This window comes from Ambystoma mexicanum, chromosome 8 (genome assembly GCF_040938575.1).
Source record: "Ambystoma mexicanum isolate Mex_15411 chromosome 8, UKY_AmexF1_1, whole genome shotgun sequence".
NCBI lineage: Eukaryota > Metazoa > Chordata > Amphibia > Caudata > Ambystomatidae > Ambystoma > Ambystoma mexicanum.
Genome location: NC_090929.1, coordinates 1,623,866,971 through 1,623,890,397, shown reverse-complemented (window position 1 = coordinate 1,623,890,397; position 23,427 = coordinate 1,623,866,971). Strand labels below are relative to the sequence as shown.

Sequence of the window (23,427 nt, the reverse complement as noted above, 5' to 3'; positions counted from 1 at the left end):
AATGCCTCTTGGTACTTTTAGTACTTTCCAATTCTCTTTGGTTTGCCTTCTTGGCCTTTTCCAAAAATTCATATGTAACACCAATATTTCTTGATATTTGTAGCTTCTTATTTTCTTTAGTTTGCCTTCTTGGCCTCTTTCAAAGTATATATACTTTGCCCTTTTGCATGTTCAAAGTTCAAATACTTTGCTTTTCACTCATTCAACTTTAATTCAGGATCACAATTACTTTCTTGTCTTTGGTTCCCAATTAACTCAGAACATTTCACAGAGACTTTTGAATGTGCGATTTCACCTCGCAGGACCACTCTGTTGCTTTGTATCCATTTCTCCTCTTACAATTCAACAATTGTCCTTTCCATTAAGCCTTTAATCGAAATATGCGCAACCTTCAACTTTTGAGTTACAGTTACTTTTGCTTTAAACACAAACCTGAATTTTCTTGCCTTCAATAACTCACTGGTTGTGTTACTCAGCCTTCTTTCATCAACGCTCTTCATGCAACAGTCAAGGCCGTTTCCAATGCCTCCTCTGCTCCCCCCCCCCAAACCTGTTGTTCACCCAGGAGGGTCCCCGGCTGCTTTCCAGTACCTTGAAGGTTTCAGTCTTGGAACACTTACGGCTTCCCAAAAGTGGAGGATTCTATCCTGGCTCTCTTTCGATCTTCGTAACTGCAGATCAGCCCCTTGACCTTCCGACTTCCATCGCCTGGTTCAGATCAGCCCCGAAAGAGCTGTTCCTTCTTGTACCCAGCCTCGCTCAGAGTGTGCCTCTGCACACCACCTTTTATTCGTCTGAACGGGAGTGTTAACAAGTGGCAGGTGTATATAGTTAGGATTATGTACCTGGCCTCATTACAGGGACCGAGCCAGTGTAAGTCTGGAGGTAATCTGTCTGACCTTATTCCTCATCTTCCTCCGCTCAGTAGTGTTGCCAATGTAACATAGGGAGTAATAATGGGAGCTGGAGTCCGAGTTTCCCATTGAATAAGCAGGGATAGGGGTTAGATTGGTTGTGGAAGTAGGGGGTTACCATGTTTCACCATCAGGTGTTTCTCCCCCACCTCCCGGAGGACCCCCTACACAGGTGATCCTCCCACACTTGTCCACCCAGAGGGTCCGGATCCAAAAGTGACGGCCTTTCCCTGGCCACCTGAGTATGGGATCCTGGAGACTAGGTTGTGAAACACTCTCTGGTTTTCACACCCAATATCACCTCCAAAAGTTCAATTCATGCACAGTGGCACTGCATGCACAAGGGTCATTTTGTATATACTTCAATATTCCATATTGTCCTCGATTCAATCTGTAATATACAGGATGAATCCCTTCTGTAAAGTTTGGTAAATGCTGGCGTTAAAGGCTTGGTTTGCTCTCCGAGTCACTTATTTAGCACCAGTGAACTAATTACCCACGGCCAATTCCAATCCTGCATTCATTTGCCACTGCAGGTCAGACTTTCACAGAGTCCGGCCCAGGGTGGGGTGCTACAGGGCTATATAAGCCCTGGCTCTCAGTTTGACAGTGCAGATGTGTGGAGAAGGAGCTAGTGGGGAGGCTTTTGAGATGGTTAGAAAGAAGAAGAAGCTTGGAAGGAGAGAGAAGCATGGAGAGGAAAAGGAGGAGTTTGGCGAGTGGAAGGAGGTTGGAGACTAAAGAGGGAGGTGCAGGAGGAAGGTTTTAAAGGAGTGAGATCACCATTAGCAGGAGGGTTTGAGGAGAGTGATCATCGGGACGTGGAAAAACAAGAGTTTAAGGAGGAGAGTGAGAGATCTACATGAAAGTGATGTGAAAGAAAGGCTTAAGGTGGAGAAGCTCCGCAACAGAACAATCTGGATGGAGGAAAAAGGGAGGAGATGTATAAGCAGAAGGAAAGTGAAGAAGGAATTGTGGAGGAGGTTTATGAACCTCAGAAGGTGGAGGGCAAGACAAACAAAGAGGAGATTGGTAAAAACAAAGTAGTAGTAAATGAAACAAAAGCAAAGAGGATGTGAACATTTGGAGGAGATTAATTAAGAGAAGGATCCAGCAGAAGAGAAGGAGCTAGGGGTGAAGATCAGAAGTAACTGGTGTAAGGCCATAAGGTGAAGGCCAGTGAAGACCCAGAGGATGTTGTAGAAAATAAGCAGGTGCACTTAGAGGGAGAGTTTGGGAAGGTTTAACAAGGCAGTTGGGTATAAGGCCGGAGTAGGGGAAAGACCCCAAAAAAGAGCCAGACTCATGGTGGGTAGAGGTACAAAGGTTTGGTGCAGCATTGAGGAGTGCCAGGCCACCTCTAGGGAGGAGACTCACAGGGTCTAGTGTCACAGATGGCCTCAAGAACACAGCAACTCTCAAAGACAGTTCCAGTGTTTTTATTTGTGAATTCAGAAACGGGCTCGCTAAGGGCTGTCCCTCTCTCGTCTAGTGCGGGCAGTTCCCTTCCCAGCCCAGGCATCACTCAACCCCAGGTTGGTCCTCTAGAGCTTGGCATCCATTACTATGCACATTTAGGTCTGCTTGGTGGTAATGATGTAAGGGCAAACATCCTTTCAATCTCCCTCAGGGAACAGGCTAAGTGGTCTCTAACCCAGGCACCCAATGCAGTTCTGTTCGATTGGTGCTTCACACCCTTGAACTCCTTGTCCTGATGTTCTATCCTGCCTACACAATTCCTTCTTATTTGCCTCGCTCTCTCGCTCCTCTCCACACCACTGCTACTCCTCTCCCCCTTTCCACATCTATGCTACTCTTCCCATTTCTACTACTCACCCCTTTCCACACTACTACTACTTTTGACGCAAACCTTCTCCCACAGTCAGCCTCCTTTAACTCTCCCAGTCATTTTCTCGATCACTCCCTACTCCACTCGTCTAGCGTTCACCCCTTAAAAGAACACTCAAACCTAACTACCATTTTCTCTCACCAATTACTATAGAAGACTGGTGACCTCTCAACTCCCTCACTCTGCTTCTGGGGAGGGGCTGGCTATGCTGAAACCCCTGGTAGACCTCCCATGCCAGGGTGAGAGGGGTCCTCATCTCCTCTTGACAGGGTCAGGCCCTGGCCCAGTCACACTAGGATATCGGGAACCCATTCTAGTGTTCCTGAGAAAGCTGCAGATAGTCCAGCTTCTGGCCCCCCATCTAACACTCCTGGGGAAGCTATTCTAGCCAATATCTCACCAGCTAGAAGAGTATGTGTTTCACCCCGAGATGGAAAAACAAGGGGGGTTCTGGGAGTTCCTCTACTACCGGCCTGTATACCAGGTTAGAGTCTCAACCAGAGTCTTTAGCTCACCATCCTTTCACAGAAGAGAAATGTCACCAAGGGCAGTCCAGCACCGAAATGCCTAGCAATTCTCTCCTGAACAAGAGTACCAACAGCAACCCCAGACACATGTTTCGGCCTGGTTGGGCCTTGTCAGTGAGGTGGAGCTGTGCCTCTCTAAGAACAGTGAGCAAGGGTTCCAAGTCTGGACTACGCTAGTAATTTAGGGTGAAAACCCAAATCTCCTTAATATGCAAAAACAAGGGGGGTTCTGGGAGTTTCTCTACTATCGGCCCAAGATGGAACCAGGAGCTTAAGCTAAAGGGACCGAGAGAGAGGAAAGATGGTGCGTGAAACCCTTAAGCCTGGATAACTAATTGAGATACAGGAGGTTTCAGGAAACACCTAAGCCTGGGTAACTAATTGAGATTAAAGAGGTTGCAGGAAACCATTAAGCCTGGTTAACTAATTGAGATACAAGAGGTTGCACTAAACCCTTAAGCCTGAGTAACTAATTGAGATTAAAGAGGTTGCAGGAAACCATTAAGCCTGGTTAACTAATTGAGATACAAGAGGTTGCACTAAACCCTTAAGCCTGGTTAACTAATTGAGATACATGCGGATGCTGCGGGACACCCTTAAACCCCGTTAACTAATAGAGATACAACAGGTTGCAGGAAACCCTTAAACCTGGTTAACTAAATGAGATAAAGGAGGTTGCAGGGGTTAACTTATTGCGATAAAAGAGGTTGCAGGAAACCCTTAAGCTTGGTTAACTAATTGAGATAAAAGAAAGAGGTTGCAGGAAGCTATTAAGAGTATGACACTGGCTGAGAAAGGAACAAGGGTCTGTGAAACCCTTAAAACCCAGAGATTGAAAAAAAATAGAAAGATCCAGGAAGCTCTGAAGCCCAAAATGGAGGAGACCTACAAGTGTTCCAGAACCAGGAAGACAAACTGGGAGAAAGAAGAAAGGTGAGGAAACTCTGAAAACCAACTTATTTTTTACCAAGATGGACTCAAAGAGAACCACAAGAAAAGACAATACTCCTCCCACCTCCACATCATCCTGAAGTTAGGGACACTTGGACAATGTTGAGACCTAAGTTTGTATGCCGATTAGCCTGAGTTTGTCCTTCGTTTTCATTGTTGTGCCCCCCGCTCCCATGCTGAAGCCTACAATAAAACCAAGTTCTGTGAAAGCTGATCTTGGTTGGAGTTCTGTTCCCCATCACTCTCATGCCACCAGTGAATTACTCCAAGTTATGTTTAGTCATAAAGTGCAAGTGCACGGACACACCAACATGTTGGCTTCTTGGCGCTGACTTGAAAGACCGCAGTTGAGAGCTATGGCTAGTACATTAGAAACAACCAGGTCATCAGCTGCTGGCAAAACGAGGGCAGACTGGAGAATTGACAAAGTGCATAGGGAATGAGTTCCAACATTGTGCTGCCTGAACAGAAAAGGATTGGCCGCTCATTCCATATTGCAGGAATTACAGAAGCAAACTCAATAATTGAGACTACAAACATAGTCATGGGGTTGGGGGGTATTTGACCTGGATCTAGATGGCGACAAAAAGGGGAGAGCAAATGAATAAAAGGCACTATGAACTCTTTTGCAGCGATTTAGCCACAACTTGCTTGTTAACAGGAAACCAATGCAATTGTCTCAAGACAGGGGAACTGGGGGCACAGTAGGGTGTGCACGAGATCAGCATTGGAGGTGCAATTTGTAGGCACTGGACTAGTTTCCCCAAGTCCAATATGCTCAGAAACAGACCATTTGCCCAGTTCAGTGGATATCAGATCAAGGTGGTGACTGCCTGTGATGTTTGGGGAGGTGCCAAGCATGGGGTGAAAGCCAGCATGGCATGCCGGGGGACAGAGCAATAACGCAGCGGAGTCAAGCAAGACCTGCTCATGGCACAGAGATGAAGCTGGTACAGGGCCATTGTATGTAGGGCCTAGCTGTTTCCCTTAAGTCCTAAAAAGGACAACTCTTCCAAAAAGTGTCAGGAAGGGCTCCTCAAAGAGAGTAGCTGAAAAGGCCCTCTAAAATACTACTTGCCATGTTAGGACTCCTTGATCTAACACCCAGTCCCAGAGATATAGCACCCCAGTCCATGCTTCATTCCGCACATAAAGCTTTATGGATAAAGCGCCAAGCAGGCTTCTTGACCTCAGTCCCAGAGATATAGCACCACACTCCATGCTTTGTTCTGCACTTATGGATATAGCGCCAAGTAGGCTTCTTGACCTCAGTCCCAGAGATATAGCACCACAATCCATGCTTTGTTCTGCACCTATGGATATAGCGCCAAGTAGGCTTCTTGACCTCAGTCCCAGAGATATAGCACCCCACTCCATGCTTCATTCCGCACATAAAGCTTTATGGATATAGCGCCAAGCAGGCTTCTTGACCTCAGTCCCAGAGATATAGCACCCCACTCCATGCTTCATTCCGCACATAAAGCTTTATGGATATAGCGCCAAGCAGGCTTCTTGACCTCAGTCCCAGAGATATAGCACTACACTCTATGCTTTGTTCTGCATTTATGGATATAGCGCCAAGCAGGCTTCTTGACCTCAGTCCCAGAGATTTAGCACCACACTCCATGCTTTGTTCTGCACATATGGATATAGCGCAAAGCAGGCTTCTTGATCTCAGTCCCAGAGATATAGCACCACACTGTATGCTTTGTTCTGCACTTATGGATATAGCGCCAAGCAGGCTTCTTGACCTCAGTCCCAGAGATTTAGCACTACACTCTATGCTTTGTTCTGCACTTATGGATATAGCGCCAAGCAGGCTTCTTGACCTCAGTCCCAGAGATTTAGCACCACACTCCATGCTTTGTTCTGCACATATGGATATAGCGCCAAGCAGGCTTCTTGATCTCAGTCCCAGAGATATAGCACCACACTCCATGCTTTGTTCTGCACATATGGATATAGCGCCAAGCAGGCTTTTTGATCTCAGTCCCAGAGATATAGCACCACACAGTATGCTTTGTTCTGCACTTATGGATATAGCGCCAAGCAGGCTTCTTGACCTCAGTCCCAGAGATTTAGCACCACACTCTATGCTTTGTTCTGCACATATGGTATAGCGCCAAGCAGGCTTCTTGATCTCAGTCCCAGAGATATAGCACCACACTCCATGCTTTGTTCTGCAGTTATGGATATAGCGCCAAGTAGGCTTCTTGACCTCAGTCCCAGGGATATAGCCCACAGCACATTTCTTGGCTTCTAGCAGCATGTATTCTCTCCTCACTTGATTTAGGGTATTACCATCATAATGCTCCAACCAGCAAGAATCCACCCCAGGTTTTAGGTTACTGCTAGTACGTTTGCCCACTCCTCCTTGCCTAGGGTATTCACTTGACACTCCTGCCAGCATGCGCTTATCTCCCCTTGCTTGGCTTTATTATAGGCTGGGCTACTTGTCGTTTTTGTGCAATGGCTATTGAAACATCCAAACACTTGCTAATTGAGTGTGAACAGACTGTAAACCAACGATCACTACATCTTGGAAAGTTTGCTCCATTAGATGATGACATGAACGGGTGGTGGGCCAGGTGCATCTCAGGGAATAATATAAAACTTGTCTATGAAACTGTAAACTTCATGGACATGATTTTATAAGTAGATGTCTAATCAAGTTCTATTTTGCGCTGGATTGAAAGACTGCGATATGTATGAAGAGAGCGGGATGCGAAACATCATGTTATGATGCTTGAAAGCAAATGTTAAGAACTCTGTTTTTTTTTCTTCTTGTCTCATTTTTGTCTTTTCTTTTCATCTGTATCTTGTATATTTTGGACTTTATCATTATTATTAGATGGTGTAAGGATTCCTTTTCTGTCTTTTTGAAACAAAATTTTTACCTTGTGTTTAAATTGTAGTTTCTTTAAAGCTGGGTTACTTTAGCTCCTCTAGCCAAGGGTTATCCTTCTGGACTAAAGCTACTAGCCCCAAACAGGCTCTTGATTCCCCTTCCTGGTTTTTGGCTTCTGCCAGGTCAAGAGAAATAGGCCCAAGTAGGTTTACAGCACTGTACTCTCCTTTAACCAAGGTCTCGGCCACTCTCTGAGATACAGCCTCAGTAGGTTGGTATCTCGCTCTGCTTGGCCTCTACTCGGCTTCTCCTGTCCCAATGGTGGTAGACTGGTCTACGTCACCACTTCCTGTGGTTGACTAGAATCCAACCAGGTTCTCTTGTAGACCACTGGCTCTGCAGGTCTCCGTGCTCTGGAGCCACCACAAGGATTGACTCTGTCTACGCTTCTCTGCTTGCGAACAGCTGCCAGAAGAGATGTAGTCCACCTATATAAGCAGCTATCTACAAAAGCTGGCATTCTTCACAGTACTTTTGCCTTGCAACGTCCTTCATTACCGATCTCTCATTGGTCTGCCGCTATACCATCCAAACACGGACTGTCTGTGTTTTGAGTTCATTAACCCATCCTTGCTTCTGCTTCCAGGCAAGATCATCTCACAGGTTCCTACCGGTCGTCACCAGGTCTTAACCCTTACAGAGAGGCTCTCCACAGTCCATCCAGCCTTGGTAAGCCTAGCGGTCTGTGAGGATACGACCCCTGCAGTGGGAAAGGAATCGGGGCAAGTGAGTTATGGAGCATTCCTGGCTCCTTCGCCGAGCCCCACTGGTGTTGCACTGGCACAGCTCTGGTCACCTCCACCGCCACACACCTGAGGGAAGGCATTTGCTCTGTCCAGAAGATCCCCCATGCTAATTCACCTTGGTATCTCCTGTGGAGTGTTTGGAAAGTGGGGGAGGTTTGGTGCCGGCTCACATCAGCCCCGGTTTGGTTGTCTCGGTGAGTCATAGCCCAATACTAATTTCATGGGCTCTTTTATAGAACCCCTGATTGCTATAATCACCTCCTAGAGTTCTGGATTCGGTCCCTTCATGTTCCGTTCACTTTGTCATTCATAATTGGCCCTGTTCAGGCTCCCGGTTGGGGCACCCCAAGTGGTTCTTGATTCTCTTTTAGGGTTCCCACCGGCAGGTATTCCTTTCCTCCCATTTCCTGATTGATTTGCCGCCATGATTTCTCCCCGGCCTGCGGCCATGGGTTTCAGACACCGGTCTGGCCGTCTTGGAGGTAGGTGGAAGTGACAGGCGAGGCGAGATTCTGTAATGGAGCAGAGTCACTGTTTTTCTAGAAAGGGTTACGCATGCAGGCGGTGTTACATTTGAGAGTCCTAGAATCCCTACCTAAGTGATCACTGGTTGCGCTCCTCGTCGCCGTAGCAGTGTGTGCGTGGCGCAGTGAATGTGAGCGGACAGCTGGTCTTGGTTACTAGAGGGACCAGGACCTTTGGCATAAAATCTCACCCGCTCTTCCTGTCCCGTGAAGACTGGAACCAGCCGTCTGCCATACTGGCTTTAGGAAGATCCGTTGTGCATTGGCAAATGGTACTTGGTGCCAGCCTGGTGGCATCTCACCTGACACAACAACCGTACTGTTGCATAATTTGCAACACATTTCTGACCACTGGTTTAGTTGTGACCAACATGATGATGAAATAGAAATACCAAATCAAACCAGTACATACCATTATCAGTAAGCAACTGAATTGGAACACTTAGATAGTAGTGCAGGGAAAGTGCCCACAACCATATGATAACACCGGGATTCCAGTGTAAACCACGTGTAACTGGTCAATTGGAATTCCCACCATTGGTGGAATGACACACCAGCTTTCGATTGAAATATTTTACAAGAAAGGTACTAGCCCATTGAAATTATCGCTATAGCATTTATTGGTTACATGTCTTTATAACTAATAATGTTATAACGAATGCACATATAACGAACATTTTATAACGACACAACTTAACAAATTTGTTATTTTTTTTGTTTTTTTGGGGGGGTCTCCCTAAACCCGTTTCCCACCCCTAAAAACCAACCCCAACCGTTTCCCCACAAGATGTAACCCTTTATCCCACCCCACATACATTTTCGTTAAGTTTTTCGTTATATAATTTTCGATATATTTTCACTCTACATAAAATGTTCGCTATAAAGACTGCATACCCATTTATTTTGCATCTTTTGATGAAAGGGTTGATTGAAGTATGTTTCAAGATATCATGCGCACCCAATGCCGGTTTCATGAAGACACGTTGTGATTGGTTTAAATAGGCAAAATGAAAATAAAAAAAAGACACCATCACAACTCATTTACTAGACGCATGTGGTTAAAGGATACGGTACTTGACATGTCCGCCTAATCAGGGTAATTTGCATAATGTACATTTCAACAGCTTATTATGACGCAAGCGGGGGTTCTTTTGCTCGTTTCAGTTACGCCGCCAACCCGCTCCAATGACACTCCCACCCACCCTTTTTGCCACCGTGGGGTCAGAGGCATCGTAAGATGAAGAGTTACTCTACTCAAGATGATTTGGGCACAGGGCATGCATACACAGATGAAGCGGGTGGCGACTTACAGCTGGCACTGGTCGCCCTTGATCCCTTTGGTGGTGCAGTGACACTTCCCGGTTTGCATCTCGCAGCTGCTGGCGTGTCCATTGCAAATACAAGCTGTGGAAGAGCAAAGCGAGACCGTCAGCAAACATCATCAACTCCGGCAGTCTCCCCACACAAATTAACAGACCTGTCGCCATTTAACTTGATCTCAGACTCCCGCCATGTTACTTGATCTCAGACTCCCGCCATTTAACTTGATCTTAGACTCCTGCCATGGTACTTGACCTCAGACTCCCACCATGTTACTTGACCTCAGGCTCCCACCATGTTACTTGACCTCAGGCTCCCGCCATGTTACTTGACCACAGGCTCCTGCCATGTTATTTGACCTCAGACTCCCGCCATGTTACTTGACCTCAGACTCCCGCTATGTTACTTGATCTCAGACTACCACTATGTAACTTGAGCTCAGACTCCTACCATGTTACTTCACCTCAGACTCCCGCCATGTTACTTGATTTCAGGCTCCTGCCATGATACTTGACCTCAGACTCCCGCCATGTTACTTGACCTCAGACTTCCGCCATGTTACTTGATCTCAGACTACCACTATGTAACTTGATCTCAGATGTCATTGGTTTACTGTGATTTTATCACTTCATTAAATTACACCAGAAAAACCTTAGTAAACTTTTTATCACTGAAATGGTATATCGTTCTTTCGGTTAACAGTGATAATTTTTTTAAAATGTTTCGACAAACAAAAGTGTCGAAAACAAAGTTTAAAAAAAAGCGGTGACAGCTTATATTTAACATGCAAAGTGCATTTCTTTCAAAACCAATCCGTCGACAATAGTCATGGACTGGTTTCAATTGAAATGCACTTTTACATGTTAAAAGTAGCATTTCAATGCTTTTTTTGTGTAACTTTGCAATGTTAGATGCAGCTGTCCAGTGCTGAAATTACAGCATTGGACAGCTCCCTGTAACGTTTCAAAGTTACAAAAAAAAAAAATTAAAATACCAATATACACAAAAACTTTGAAACGTTACAGGGAGCTGTCCAGTGCTGTAATTTCAGCACTGGACAACCCCATGTAACGTTTCAAGGTTTTAGTGTATATTGGGGGGGATTCCCCTCAGCCCCCCCAATCCCCATGCCACCCTCCCACCCCCTAACCCAAGCCCCAACCCTAACCTAACCCATGTCGACGGCACTTTAAATTTTTTTCAAAGAAATTGTCATTCGAAAGAATGGCATTTCGACTAAAAAAATGCGAAAGTTTGCCATTCTAAACTTTTACGTTAAAAGAAATGACAGGACACCGTTCTTTCCTCGGGCGGTAAAGGGCAGATAAGGGGTTGGGGTGTCAAGAATAGTTAAAAACAGGGGGCGGAAAGGGGTTGGGAGGTACCTTCCAAAAATAAAAAAATACAAATCTTGATGACTTATTTCAGCAAAATGTATTTATCAAAATGCCAGTCGTGAAAATGACTGACAATGAAATGACAAAAAACCCACTGAAATAGCATATATATTTTTTGTTTACTTTTAATAAATGTATTATTGTTCAAGTAATAAAAAAACAGAGTGTAAATCAACATCAATGGTTATGTTTTACTTAAATCCCTTGATAACAATGGGTTAATCTTTGTAACCTCACATTGCACCCAGCCTTTCTCATCTTTTCGACCGACCAATTTGATGCTTGCAGGTTTGTGTTACACCAGACTATTTCCTACATAAAGTATATGTTCTTGTTTAGCAATTAACACAAGGTGAAATTAAGTTCCAATAACAATAATCATCTTCTTGAGGCAGCGGGTTGTTCTCGCCTTCACATGGTATCTTCCAGGAACTCCCAGCTGTGTCAGGGAACTCTCTAGGGGTGAGCAAGAAGGTTCATGCAAAACTTGAACCCCCTCAGGTGTCGACTGGTTCAACCGTTTACCCTTGGTTCGAACTAGCGTCCATATCAAAACAGGTGGATCCATACGCGGGACACTTGGCCGTTGGTCTTTAAATGGCATGAGCAATACCACAGATCTCTGGGTAGTTATGGAAAGGAATATTTTTACTTTGGAGGTAATTTGGGGTTAGTAGTAATGTAGATTAGAGTAATCCTAAATCAATAATAGGACTGAGGTAGAGTTAGGGAATTAGAGTACACATTTCTGCTGGGGGGTGCGGACACATGTTTTGCGACTGGACGCGGAGCACAGTAAAGCATTGAGAACCCTACATTTATTTTGAAAGTAGATGGAGAGTGTTGTCTAGAAAAGTGATGTACAGCAGAACCGAACTGTGGACAGTACAAAGATCCATGTTCTCATTTTAAAACAATGTCTTAACAGCTGGGTCAATGGCATTACCCGCCAGAGGAAGATCAGACAATTTATTAACTCTACTAACCAAAGATGGCCCTCCTGCATTTTCCTTGACCCTCCCAATTTTCCATATCCCCCACTTTACTACTCTCTTGTGCAGTCACCAACAAGAAGGAAGGGTGCTGCTGGAGCTCATGCCGTACCTTGTTTGGGCCAGTGAAAAACATAAAAGCTGGCTCATTACAAGGGCTCGTTTTGACTGCTTACGTTTGAGAGGCAATACAGCAAATTGGGCAGGTTATTCGGACGACCCAAGTTGCCCTGTGTGTGGTGCCCCACTTGAAAATCTGCCCAGGGTATGGGGTCATCAGAGAACATTCTATATTGCAAGTCCTGAGACGCACAGATTTGCGTCAATAGAGGCCAGCATTGTCTTTTTTTGTTAAGGGCGGAAACGAAACTGATGGCTTAGGCCCTGTTGTTGTATCTGAAGACTGCAATGTCCTATAGAAGGTTTTTTTTTTTTAAGAAGGCAAGTTTTAAAATAATGGAATATGTATATTTAATTGTAACTACTTTTAGTGACTGTTTTAAAAATGTATTGAAGACCAATGTATTTTATATGCACCAATGCATTATGTTTTATTTGTGATACATTATACGTATGTGTTTAATGAATATTTTATTATTCGAATAAACATTCACAATCAATCATCTTTTTCCATGGCAGTCACCTGTGCCCTGGGCTCAGTGTCATCAACAGGCAAGGTGGGCAATGGATGCCTGTATTCTGTATCACTCCCTCTCCTCTGCTGCCCAACAGGAGGCTGTGCTGCTAGCGGTGGCGCGTCAGCCCTACTAGCCCTACTAGTCGATGGTGACACTGGATCAAGCTTTGGAAAGTCAAGCAAGAGGCTGAGATTGGGAAGATGTTTGAGCTGACACAGAGCGAAGGGGTGAAGGCTGTTTGAATTGCTTGACCAGCAATTAACTGGAGCAGCTTCTTACACGTCCTTGTTGCCACGGTCACCAACGGAGGAGGGCGAGTCAGTTGCAGGGTCTGTGGCAAGTGATGCCACACATCCTTCTACCAAAGGGGACTTTGCATTATCACTGCCACATTTGAATCCATTATATTATATTGTTACTGCAATAACGAGATGGTACAGACAAGAGGACCTACGCCGGTGGTATCTGTTTCTTATCCTACAACTGTGCATGTAATTTGCATGTTGACTGCATGTAAACTATTGATGCATGTGTTATTCAAGAAAGGTATAGCAGAGCCCTTAACTGTAGACAGTTGCCCTAGGGATTGATAGACCATTTACAATACCTGCATGTTGCAATCCATAGAATACAGCCGAGTCCCACAAACATGCGGTCCAGCTGTGTCATAGCTACTGACATTGCAGTCCTCCTTCTACTGTTGCAATATGCACTGCATTATTTAAAAAGCTTCAACCTGGTCATCTCTGCTCATCATGTTTGCTTGCATTGTATTGCTCCTTTATTTACATGTTTGCACACACTACAGTCTTCCAAATGGCTTTCACGTTACACTGCTTGTCTCTACTTGTAAGCTGAAGTAGTCCCACAACTATGATCATGTGGGTGATGATGTTGTGGGTGCGAGTGACTTCTGACCCACATGGCAATGTCTCCCACTTGGCCCTTTGGGTATTTGTGAGGACGTCTCAGGGGTCTAGCCCCTCCACCCACTGTGTAATATGTGGGTCGGTGGCAGAATGGGGCTATGGCCTGATCTTCCCCAGAACACTTCAGACCTGTGTCACTTTCAGCTGCTGACAGCCCTTTAATAATTCAGAGTGTGGATCCCAGATTGGAAGTTACGGTGCACTGCACATCTGATGTAATATGCATGTGCCAGAATACTGAGTTCAAGACAGTGGACTGGATTTTTGGAGACTCACCTGTGTTAGGGAAACAATCAGTGAGTTTGAACCCGAGACCCCCAAGTACAGGAGGCCCACCCCACACAACCGATCACTGAACAGAGTAATGGAGTGGCCAGAGCAGCAGGTCTGTGTTGCAAGCCCAGCCCACCGGAAGATACAGGGCAGGGAAAAGGATAGTGTGGGCCTTGAGTAGCGTAGCAGAGAACAGAGGGGCAAAGTTGGAGGTACGGGCAGAGTTGCAGGAGTTGGGGTGCAGGAGGATATGGAAAAGCGTGTGAAGTGGGAGAAGCATGAGGGGTGGTGGTGCTAATGGCAAGAAATAAGTATGTTTGGGAACAACCAGTGGATAAAGGAGAGAAGGAAGGAGCTGTCCAAAGAAGAAGTCAAGGGTGGAAATTGATTAAGAAAGAAGTCATCAGAGGAGAGGACGGGGGAGAGCTTGGAAGGCAGCAGAGGCAGCAGGAATAAATGAAGGGACGAAGGAGAGACTGACAGTAGGAAGTAGATGTAGGGGAAGGTACACCAGGAATGTGACTTGTTGGGGAGAAGAAAGAGGAGGAACAAGCATGTGGTGGAAGGTTGAGGGGGACAGCCGACACCTTGATGGGCCAAGCAAGATCTAGAGCGGAGCCCCCAGCAGCTCAGTGAGGAGGGACGCCAGTTGGGCTTAGGTGGCCAGAGAGGTGAGTAAGATTGTAGACAGGCACCAAGGAAACTGCATTAGCTACCTCGCCGATGCAAAACATTATGAACCTGGCTGTACACGAAGATTGTCGGAGAAGTACAGTCATGTTGTCCAGCCACAAGGCCCACCCACAAAATCCAAAAACACTCCTACTCCTCCCTTCCCCGCCCATCCCCTGAGCCCTCATACAACAGATTTGGATTCAGAACCTGGTAGCAACACCGGGGCAGAAAGTCACAAATAGAGACTTTATTTTAAAAGAGAGACATTGCCTTATGCCACCTGTCCTAGAAACCGGGAGGAAACCCAGAAAAAGACAATTGGAGGTCAGAGACTGGTGTTTCCTGAGACTGGAGTCTTTTCACCACCACATTACTGAGTGGCAGAGAAGGGAAAACAGCCTAAAAGTGACCAGGGGACACTGACCCAGAAATAGAATTAGAAAGATCAGAGAGGAGGGAGAACCAAAAGGAATATACCTGCTTGGTGTCAACTATCCCAGTGCAGTAATCCTATAGGGGAACAGTTAGTGCTTCCACTGCTTGCCAAGAGATTTAAAGTTCACTTTGACCGGAGTGTGGCAAATCAGGGGATCCTGTCACTTCTCCCCAGGGAGGACCTTTCCTTGTGAGGCTAGGGAGGTGAGTCCACTATGCAATACCCTCCCGAGAGGGACAAGTGGGACATCAATGGGAGAGACTCCCCCCCCCCCATTCGGGGACAAGGACTCCCGTTCTTATGGGAATCTCCCTAAACAAAGTCTCACTAACCCACCTGCAACCAACGCTAATGAGGAACTGTTTGAAAAACCAACCAGAATCTTGTTATTTGCATCCAAGTACTTAAATTATAGCTATGAAGGAAAAACTATAGGACACAGACGAGGAAACCAATAGAAGACTACCGAGCAAGAGTGGAACAGAAAAGAAGGACTTTGACACTGCGCCATGGGAAGTCCCACGGTCAAGCAATAAGAATGAGCAGCAGAGCCATTCAGAGAGAGAGAACCCATGAAGTTCAAAGCTGCTCAGAACGATACAAAGAGGTGTACCTGGGTGTGCGGTATCCAAAGCCATCAGTGAACATCATTGCAGGCTCTGACAGGTCGTATTGGAAAGAGAAGGAGAAGCGAGAAGCTGAGTGGACGCGGAGCATCCTGAACCAAAGGCAAGTGGTGGTGTGACCAAGGGGTCCAATAACTACACCAATACCAGCTACATAATGATTCTGCACAGCGAGCCGACCAGAGGGAGAATAAGGCGATCCCTGGGGAACCCGGAATACAGCCTGATGATTGGAAGAGGGTCCCAGCCTATCACAAATCCCAGTGACGTTAACCCTGAATAAATCAAGTAATGGGGAAAACGGGAGATTAGTGAGGGGGAGCGAAGATCATTACAGGAGTATTCATACTCATCCCAGCAGTAACATAATATCTGAAGTGAATAAAGAAAGTGAGAACAATCACTGGAGTGTTCATACTCGTCCCAGTTATGACAGAGTATCTGAAGTGACGGAAGAGAGTAAGAATAAGCATTGACGCACTCATACTCGTCTCAGTTACGACAGAGTATTTGAAGTGACGGAAGAGAGTAAGAATAAGCATTGGCGCACTCATACTCGTCTCAGTTATGACAGAGTATTTGAACTGATGGAAGAGAGTAAGAATTAGCATTGGCGCACTCATACTCGTCTCAGTTATGACAGAGTATCTGAAGTGACGGAAGAGAGTAAGAATAAGCATTGGCACACTCATACTCGTCTCAGAAATGACAGAGTATCTGAAGTGACGGAAGAGAGTAAGAATAAGCATTGGTGCACTCATACTCGTCTCAGTTATGACAGAGTATTTGAAGTGATGGACGAGAGTAAGAATTAGCATTGGCGCACTCATACTCGTCTCAGTTATGACAGAGTATCTGAAGTGACGGAAGAGAGTAATAATAAGCATTGGCGCACTCATACTCGTCTCAGTTATGACAGAGTATCTGAAGTGACGGAAGAGAGTAAGAATAAGCATTGGCGCACTCATACTCGTCCCAGTTAAAACAAAACACTTGAAGTGAATGAGGATAAGGATTGGAGTGTTCAAACGCATCTCAGTTATATACAAAGTAATAAGAGTGACGGAATAGAAGGAGAATAAGGACTGAAATACGCATGTTCATCCAATTCCAGATGTGAGATTAAAAGTACAAGAAGAACAAAGGGAAAGAATAAATGTAGTAAGAATACCACAAGAGGAATAGAAGAAAGAAAGGAAGAGTAAACAAGGGGAAAAGACGGCAGAGACTGTGAAGAACCCAATATCAAAATTGAATGATTTAATCAAAGGAATTGCTAAGAACTATCTAAAGATACTTTAGTGAATTGCATTTGGTGCAAGAACCAGTCCACAAGAGAAGGGAGTCATTCTCTTGTAGTTTTTGTGCACTATTAGTGGAAGTGTTTGGACAGGGTAGTTTGGACAGTGGACACATCTTGATTTGGATCTCTCTGATGACTGACGAGCACCTGAGTTAGTTGTGTTAGGTAGGGAACGCCCTCAATATAGGGAAAGTTAGGAGCTCTCACGTATAATGTAATAAACGTCAATCGTGAGATGGAAAATCAAAGTCTTTGGTCTTCTTCTGACCCGCCACAGCAGGGCTTAGGAAGAGGTGCGTGGAGAGGTGCTTGAGAGAAGTGTCCTTCGGATTCTGAGTTTAGCTATATCTCTGATTTTAAAAAGATCACTGTTCATTGGTCCACTAGCCCAAAAGAATGTCCAAACCTAATGGAGAATATGTCTCAGGCCATGCATGTGTGTCTGGTGGTGTCTCCCAATGGCTTTATGTCACCCGCCTTCACCCTCTTAAGGAAATTTGGAGTCTGCATCTCCCCCACCCTCTGCACAGCATGGCACTAGTGCAGTGATACCCGTGTCCTCCTCAACCACCTCTTAGTGGAACATCTCAGGCTCCTCTGACTTCTGAAGTACTATCACCTTTCTCCCCCCCACCCCATCTGTCAATCATGCCCTTGAAACATTGTGGCTAGCGCAGGGCCGAAAGGGGTAGCAGATCGCAGTGCATTTGAATTTGCAATGTGTGTATGGTTACGGCCTGCCATCAGCACACAGTACCCAATTGATGGATTGCTGCCAATGAGCAGTTACAAAATAAATCATACATTTCCCTGTGTGGTCATGACACATTGATACATATCCACATACGTTCACAAAATATTGACACGTTCATATGTGTTCATAAAGCACTGGTACATTTCCATGCACAGTCACAAAGCATTGATACATTTCCTTGTGTAGTCACAAAGCATTGATCAATTTCCATGCACAGCGTGACAGATCTGGACAATTTGTCCCTTCTTTCCAGGAGAGAGCCACAATTTTTGAGGCTGGGGAGGTGAACCCGCCAAGCAAGATACTCCCCTAGGGGTCAGGGAAAGTAGGACCTCATTGGTAGTGACTCCCCTCTAGGGGACAAGGACTCACATTCCTACAAGGAACTCCCTATAAAGAATACTTTGTCCAAATATGTGGTAATAGAAGAGACTGATGTTACTTCTGTTTTGCATCCAACAAATACTGACATTGCTTTTATACCATTGGCTCAAGGTAATGCTGGCATTCTTTGAACTCAGAAATGGATGAAAAGCAACACACCCCTTTAGAGTATGGTAGTGAGAATAAAGAGACAAGGAACCTTGAATGGAGGAGGAAGAATCCAACGTGGAGTCAAGCCTCTGACGTACAGTGGTACTGGAGGGGCAGAGCCGCGCAACACGGAGGAGCCAGTAGTAGTGTGGAGACACAGAGAGAAGGCAGTGACGCCGGAAAGCCAGTGTTGTGAAAGGCGATACAGCCAAGTAAGAGATGGGATGGAGAGATCATCTTACCTTGTGGTTTAACCACACTGCAGCCGTGGTGGGTCTGGGACCCGGGAAACTATGCCAAGGCCAGGACAGAAGTGAGGAACGACTCCACCCATTGGAACGTAACAGCCACAGACACTGACAAATTGGGCAGAAGCAGAGAAGAGAAGAGTATGGAAGGACCATCTTACCTGGTGCAGTGACCACGCTGCAGAAGTGGTGGGTCTGGCACCCGGGAAACTACACCAAGGCCAGGACAGGCCAGAGGGATGAATTCTGCACTTGGAACGCGAGGGCCATGGAGACAGCGAATCGGGCAGAGGAAGAGAAGCTGAAGCTTATGTGTCAGCCACGCGGTAAAGGGCGAACAACAACATCTTCGCTAAGACGCCATCTCGCTGGCGCACCCTCGAAGGCATAGAAGATAGAGTTGGCCAGGGTGGAGGGAGGTGATCAGAAAAGTATATAGAGAAAGAAATTGACAAGGAGGGTAACGTGAGCCCTAGAAACCAGAGTATTGAATCTTGGCAAGAAGCACATATAGAACCAGAGTGCTTTAGGAAACTTGAAATCCAAAAGAACCTGGAGAGTCTGAGAGAAATAAGTTACATCAGTACCATCAGAAAGGAGAAGGGAACCCAAGGGTTCAATCAACCTGTTCAAAATATAGAACCAATAGAGAGAAAGTGGTCAAGGTGGTGGAAAAGGAATAATTCCTCCACGCAACGAACTTGAGACATTTGATTTATATAGAGAATTACAAGTCTATCTGAAAAGGCTAACAGCAGAACCGAGAACACTTCTTTTCTGAAATATTTTTATATGAACTCAAACCCTCTCCAGAGAGAGATCCAAAGGACTATTGGCCGGACATAGCCTAAGATGAGAGGCTATTGCTTTGGCTTATATATATTTTCTTTTTCACAGTGGTAGGGCCAGATCGCGATTAGGTCTGCACTAAGGAGTACTTTTGATTTAGAGAGGCAGGCACCCTTAGCTTAGTATTGTAGGTTCGAAAATCCCTAGTAGCAGTAGGGTTTTTTCTTTTTAGTTTAATAAACACCTCTAAAATGTCATCCTGGAGCCTGACTATTCCTTCTGGTTTACCACAACAGTCACAAAGCATTGATGCATTTCCACGCACAGTCACAAATCATTGATACATCTCCATGCACAGTCACAAAGCATTGATACAGTTCCATGCACAGTCACAAAGCATTGATGCATTTCCATGCACAGTCCCAAAGCATGGATACAGCTCCACACACAGTCACACAGCATTGATACTTTCCCATGCACAGTCACAAAGCATTGATAAAGGTCCACGCACAGTCAGAATGCATGGATACATTTCCACGCTCAGTCACAAATCATTAATACATTTCCACCCACAGTTACACAGCATTGTTACAGCTTCACACAGTCACAACGCATTGATACAGCTCCATGCACAGTCACACAGCATTGATACATTTCCATGCACAGTTACAAAGCATTGATACAGCTCCATGCACATTCACAAAGCATTAATACAGATCCCTGCACAGTCACAAAGCGTTGATAAATCTCCACGCACAGTCACAAAGCGTTGATACAGCTCCACGCACAGTCACAAAGCACTGATGCATTTCCACGCACAGTCACAAAGCATTGATGCATTTCCATGCACAATCCCAAAGCATTGATACAGCTCCACGCACAGACACAACGCATTGATACAGTTCCATGCACAGTCACAAAGTTCGATAAATCTCCATGCACAGTCACAAAGTGTTGCTACAGCTCCACACACAGTCAAAAAGCATTGCTGTATTTCCACGCACAGTCACAAAGCATTGATACATTTCCATGCACAGTCACAAAGCATTGATAGATCTCCACGCACAGTCACAATGCATTAATACAGCGTCACACACAGTCACAAAGCATTGATACAGTTCCATGCACAGTCACAAAGTGTTGATAAAACGTCACGCACAGTCACAAAGTATTGATACAGCTCCACGCACAGTCACAAAGCATTGATGCATTTCCATGCACGGTCACAGGGCATTGATACATCTCCATGTACAGTCACAAGGCATTGATGCATTTCCATGTACAGTCACAAGGCATTGATACATCTCCATGTACAGTCACAAGGCATTGATACAGCTCCACACACAGTCAAAAAGCATTGATACAGCCCCACACAGTCAAAAAGCATCGATACATTTCCATGTACAATCACAAGGCATTGATACATTTCCACACACAGTCACAAAGCATTGATGCATTTCCATGTACAGTCACAAAGCATTGATACAGCTCCACGCACAGTCACGAGGCGTTGATATAGCTCCAAGCACAGTCACAAGCCATTGATACATCTCCGTGCACAGTCACAAAGCAATGATACATGTCCGTGCACAGTCACAAAGCAATGATACATTTCCATGTACAGTCACAAGGCATTGATACATCTCCATGCAGAGTCACAAGGCATTGATACATCTACATGCAGAGTCACAAGCCATTGATACATCTCCGTGCACAGTCACAAAGCAATGATACATCTCCATGTACAGTCACAAGGCATTGATACATCTCCATGTACAGTCACAAGGCATTGATACATCTCCATGTACAGTCACAAGGCATGGATACATCTCCATGCACAGTCACAAAGCATTGATACAGCTCCAAGCACAGTCACAAAGCACCAACCCACCCCCAACTTTGACTAAAGGAGCTTGCCAAGTGCACATTGTAATTCACAATGACAATTGCAATATCGTGTTGTGCATTTGCAATTTGCCAGCACATTTGTGTTCAGACATCAGCCCCTGCTCTTTGATTTTGCAGAGAGCACACATTCCACTGCAATATTCCCAGTGGAGAAGAGCAGGACTAGATCTCCTGCTCAGGGCTTACGGACGTGGACAGCAGGCTTCGGTAACGATGGTGTGTGGGTATTCTCATTAAAACGATTACAGAATTCGAGTTATCGTCTGACATTAGCTAAGAGCGCCGTGGCAATTGCAATAATGAGAGCGCTAACACTGTTCACTGGAAGTGCCATTCACGCCAAGCAAGGGCTCTCCACCCCGCAGACAACATTTAGCAGACAGGAATATTCTGGCAACACAGCCGTGACTAAGCGCATGTTACTGCACATGGCACGCCTACTCATCCCGAGCCTCGAGTAGATGGATGTTTCCAAGAGCCAAAATCTATTAACGATCAGAATTCTATCAAATTAGCAGTCTCTGGCACAAAACACGCAGATTTTGCAATTCCCACAGTGCGTCTGTTCTGCTTCCAACCACTCTTCCATCTACTGGACCATACTGCCCCCTAGTGGTGAAAGCCTCTGCTTTCAACAGATTCTCACAGACATCCTTAGCCTTTTATATGGCTGCATGAGACAGCTGCAGTCAGAGTACAGAAGGGAAGAATAGACAACAATGAAACATTCCAAGAGCCCCACACTATATGCTAGCACCTGCTCAATGTCATTCAATGACTTCAGAGTTAGACCTGGCATTAACCCGACTTTTTCACTTGTCAAACAGTGTGATGCATGGCCGGCCCTACATATTAAGTGCTATAAAAAAAAAAAGAAATACTGCCCATTTAGGCTTATGTTTTTGAAGGCTCAAGGGACAAGTACAGCTTATGACTGTGCAAATCCAGGCTTGAGCAATATGTCTGATTTTGAGAAGTCACAAACACAATTCCACGTTATCCCTGGGTCTAAGCCTTGGGCTGCAAAGAGCTGCACACTTCATTTAATATAATGCCTCATTATGAGGCGCAGCACCATCTGAAAGAGGTTTTAGATGAGTAGCCTCATGGCAAACCTTGTCCAAGCAGCAACTGACACTAAGCATCCCGTCCAGGAGCCTCTTTGACAAGTATGTGGGCAGGTAACATTGGAAGTCATTTCACAAGTCTTCATGGATAATCACACTTGGATTAAGTGGGATAGGGAGCATCCAAATGAGCCAGCTGCAAATAATTATTATTATATATTTTTTTTTTTAGGCAACAGTACCTGGTATTCCAAGGCGGTCTCCCATCCAGGTACTAACTAGGCCCAACACTGCTTAGCTACCGAGATCAGACGAGATTGGAAGCATTCAGTGTGGTTTATTATTCACGCCCTAACAGACAGAAGGTTGTGTCAGTGTACAAATCGGCCACCACGGTTGTGCAATCACCTTCGTCTCTGCGGAATGAAAGGTAACATCATATACAATCAGTGACAATCAAAAGATTAAATTCTGAACACATTGTTAATGATCAGAATCAGAGAGAAGAGTTATGCAAAGGTGCAAGTCATGATAAATACTTTGGTATCTGGTCTCCAAAAAAATAAGCAACTGGATGGAAATGTTTAAGGGACAACTTAATGCCTAAAACTAGGATCAGCAACCGCTGGTCTCCAGTCCAGATGTTTTGGACTACAACTCTGATCAGCCCTAGCCAGCACAGTAAATGATGAGGGATCATGGGAGATGTAGTGAAAACATGTGGAGAGCTGCACATTGCAGACCCCTGGCCTCATATATTGACCCCCATTTTAATGCGTTTCAGCCGTGGCCAGGCTATAGGCATCCAGTCTTTAAATGTACAAGGCATTTATTTTTGAACTTTGTATGGCTGAAGAAAGCTACTGCCGTCGGGAGTTCTCTCTGTACAATAAGGAAAAAGAACCCATTTGGACACGACCAAAGCACTTGCGGTTGGATCCCCGCCTCTGACTCTCTTTCTCCTTCGCCTTCTTCCTCTTCGCTCTGGACCACCTGCTTCTGGCCCCCTGAACTTGGCAGCCTCCCGACTCCAGTGATGGGCTTTAAAATCTCTTCCTCACGGTTCACTGCACCACAAGTTAGTGCCGTCAGGCTGGACATTTTCAGCATAGAGTCGTT

At 45.3% G+C, this 23,427-nt stretch overlaps 1 protein-coding gene and 1 pseudogene across 1 annotated transcript in view; both read right to left on the bottom strand.

The window, feature by feature from the left end:
* The window catches only part of ATRNL1 (attractin like 1), a 2,575,823-nt gene that overhangs the window by 1,142,207 nt on the left and 1,410,189 nt on the right, over nucleotides 1-23,427 (bottom strand). The window contains exon 20 of the mRNA XM_069611898.1: nucleotides 9,730-9,823. Within this exon, the coding sequence (XP_069467999.1) occupies nucleotides 9,730-9,823 (94 nt within the window). The remainder of the gene's footprint in view (nucleotides 1-9,729; nucleotides 9,824-23,427) is intronic.
* Nucleotides 22,539-22,656, bottom strand: LOC138474806 (5S ribosomal RNA; annotated as a pseudogene).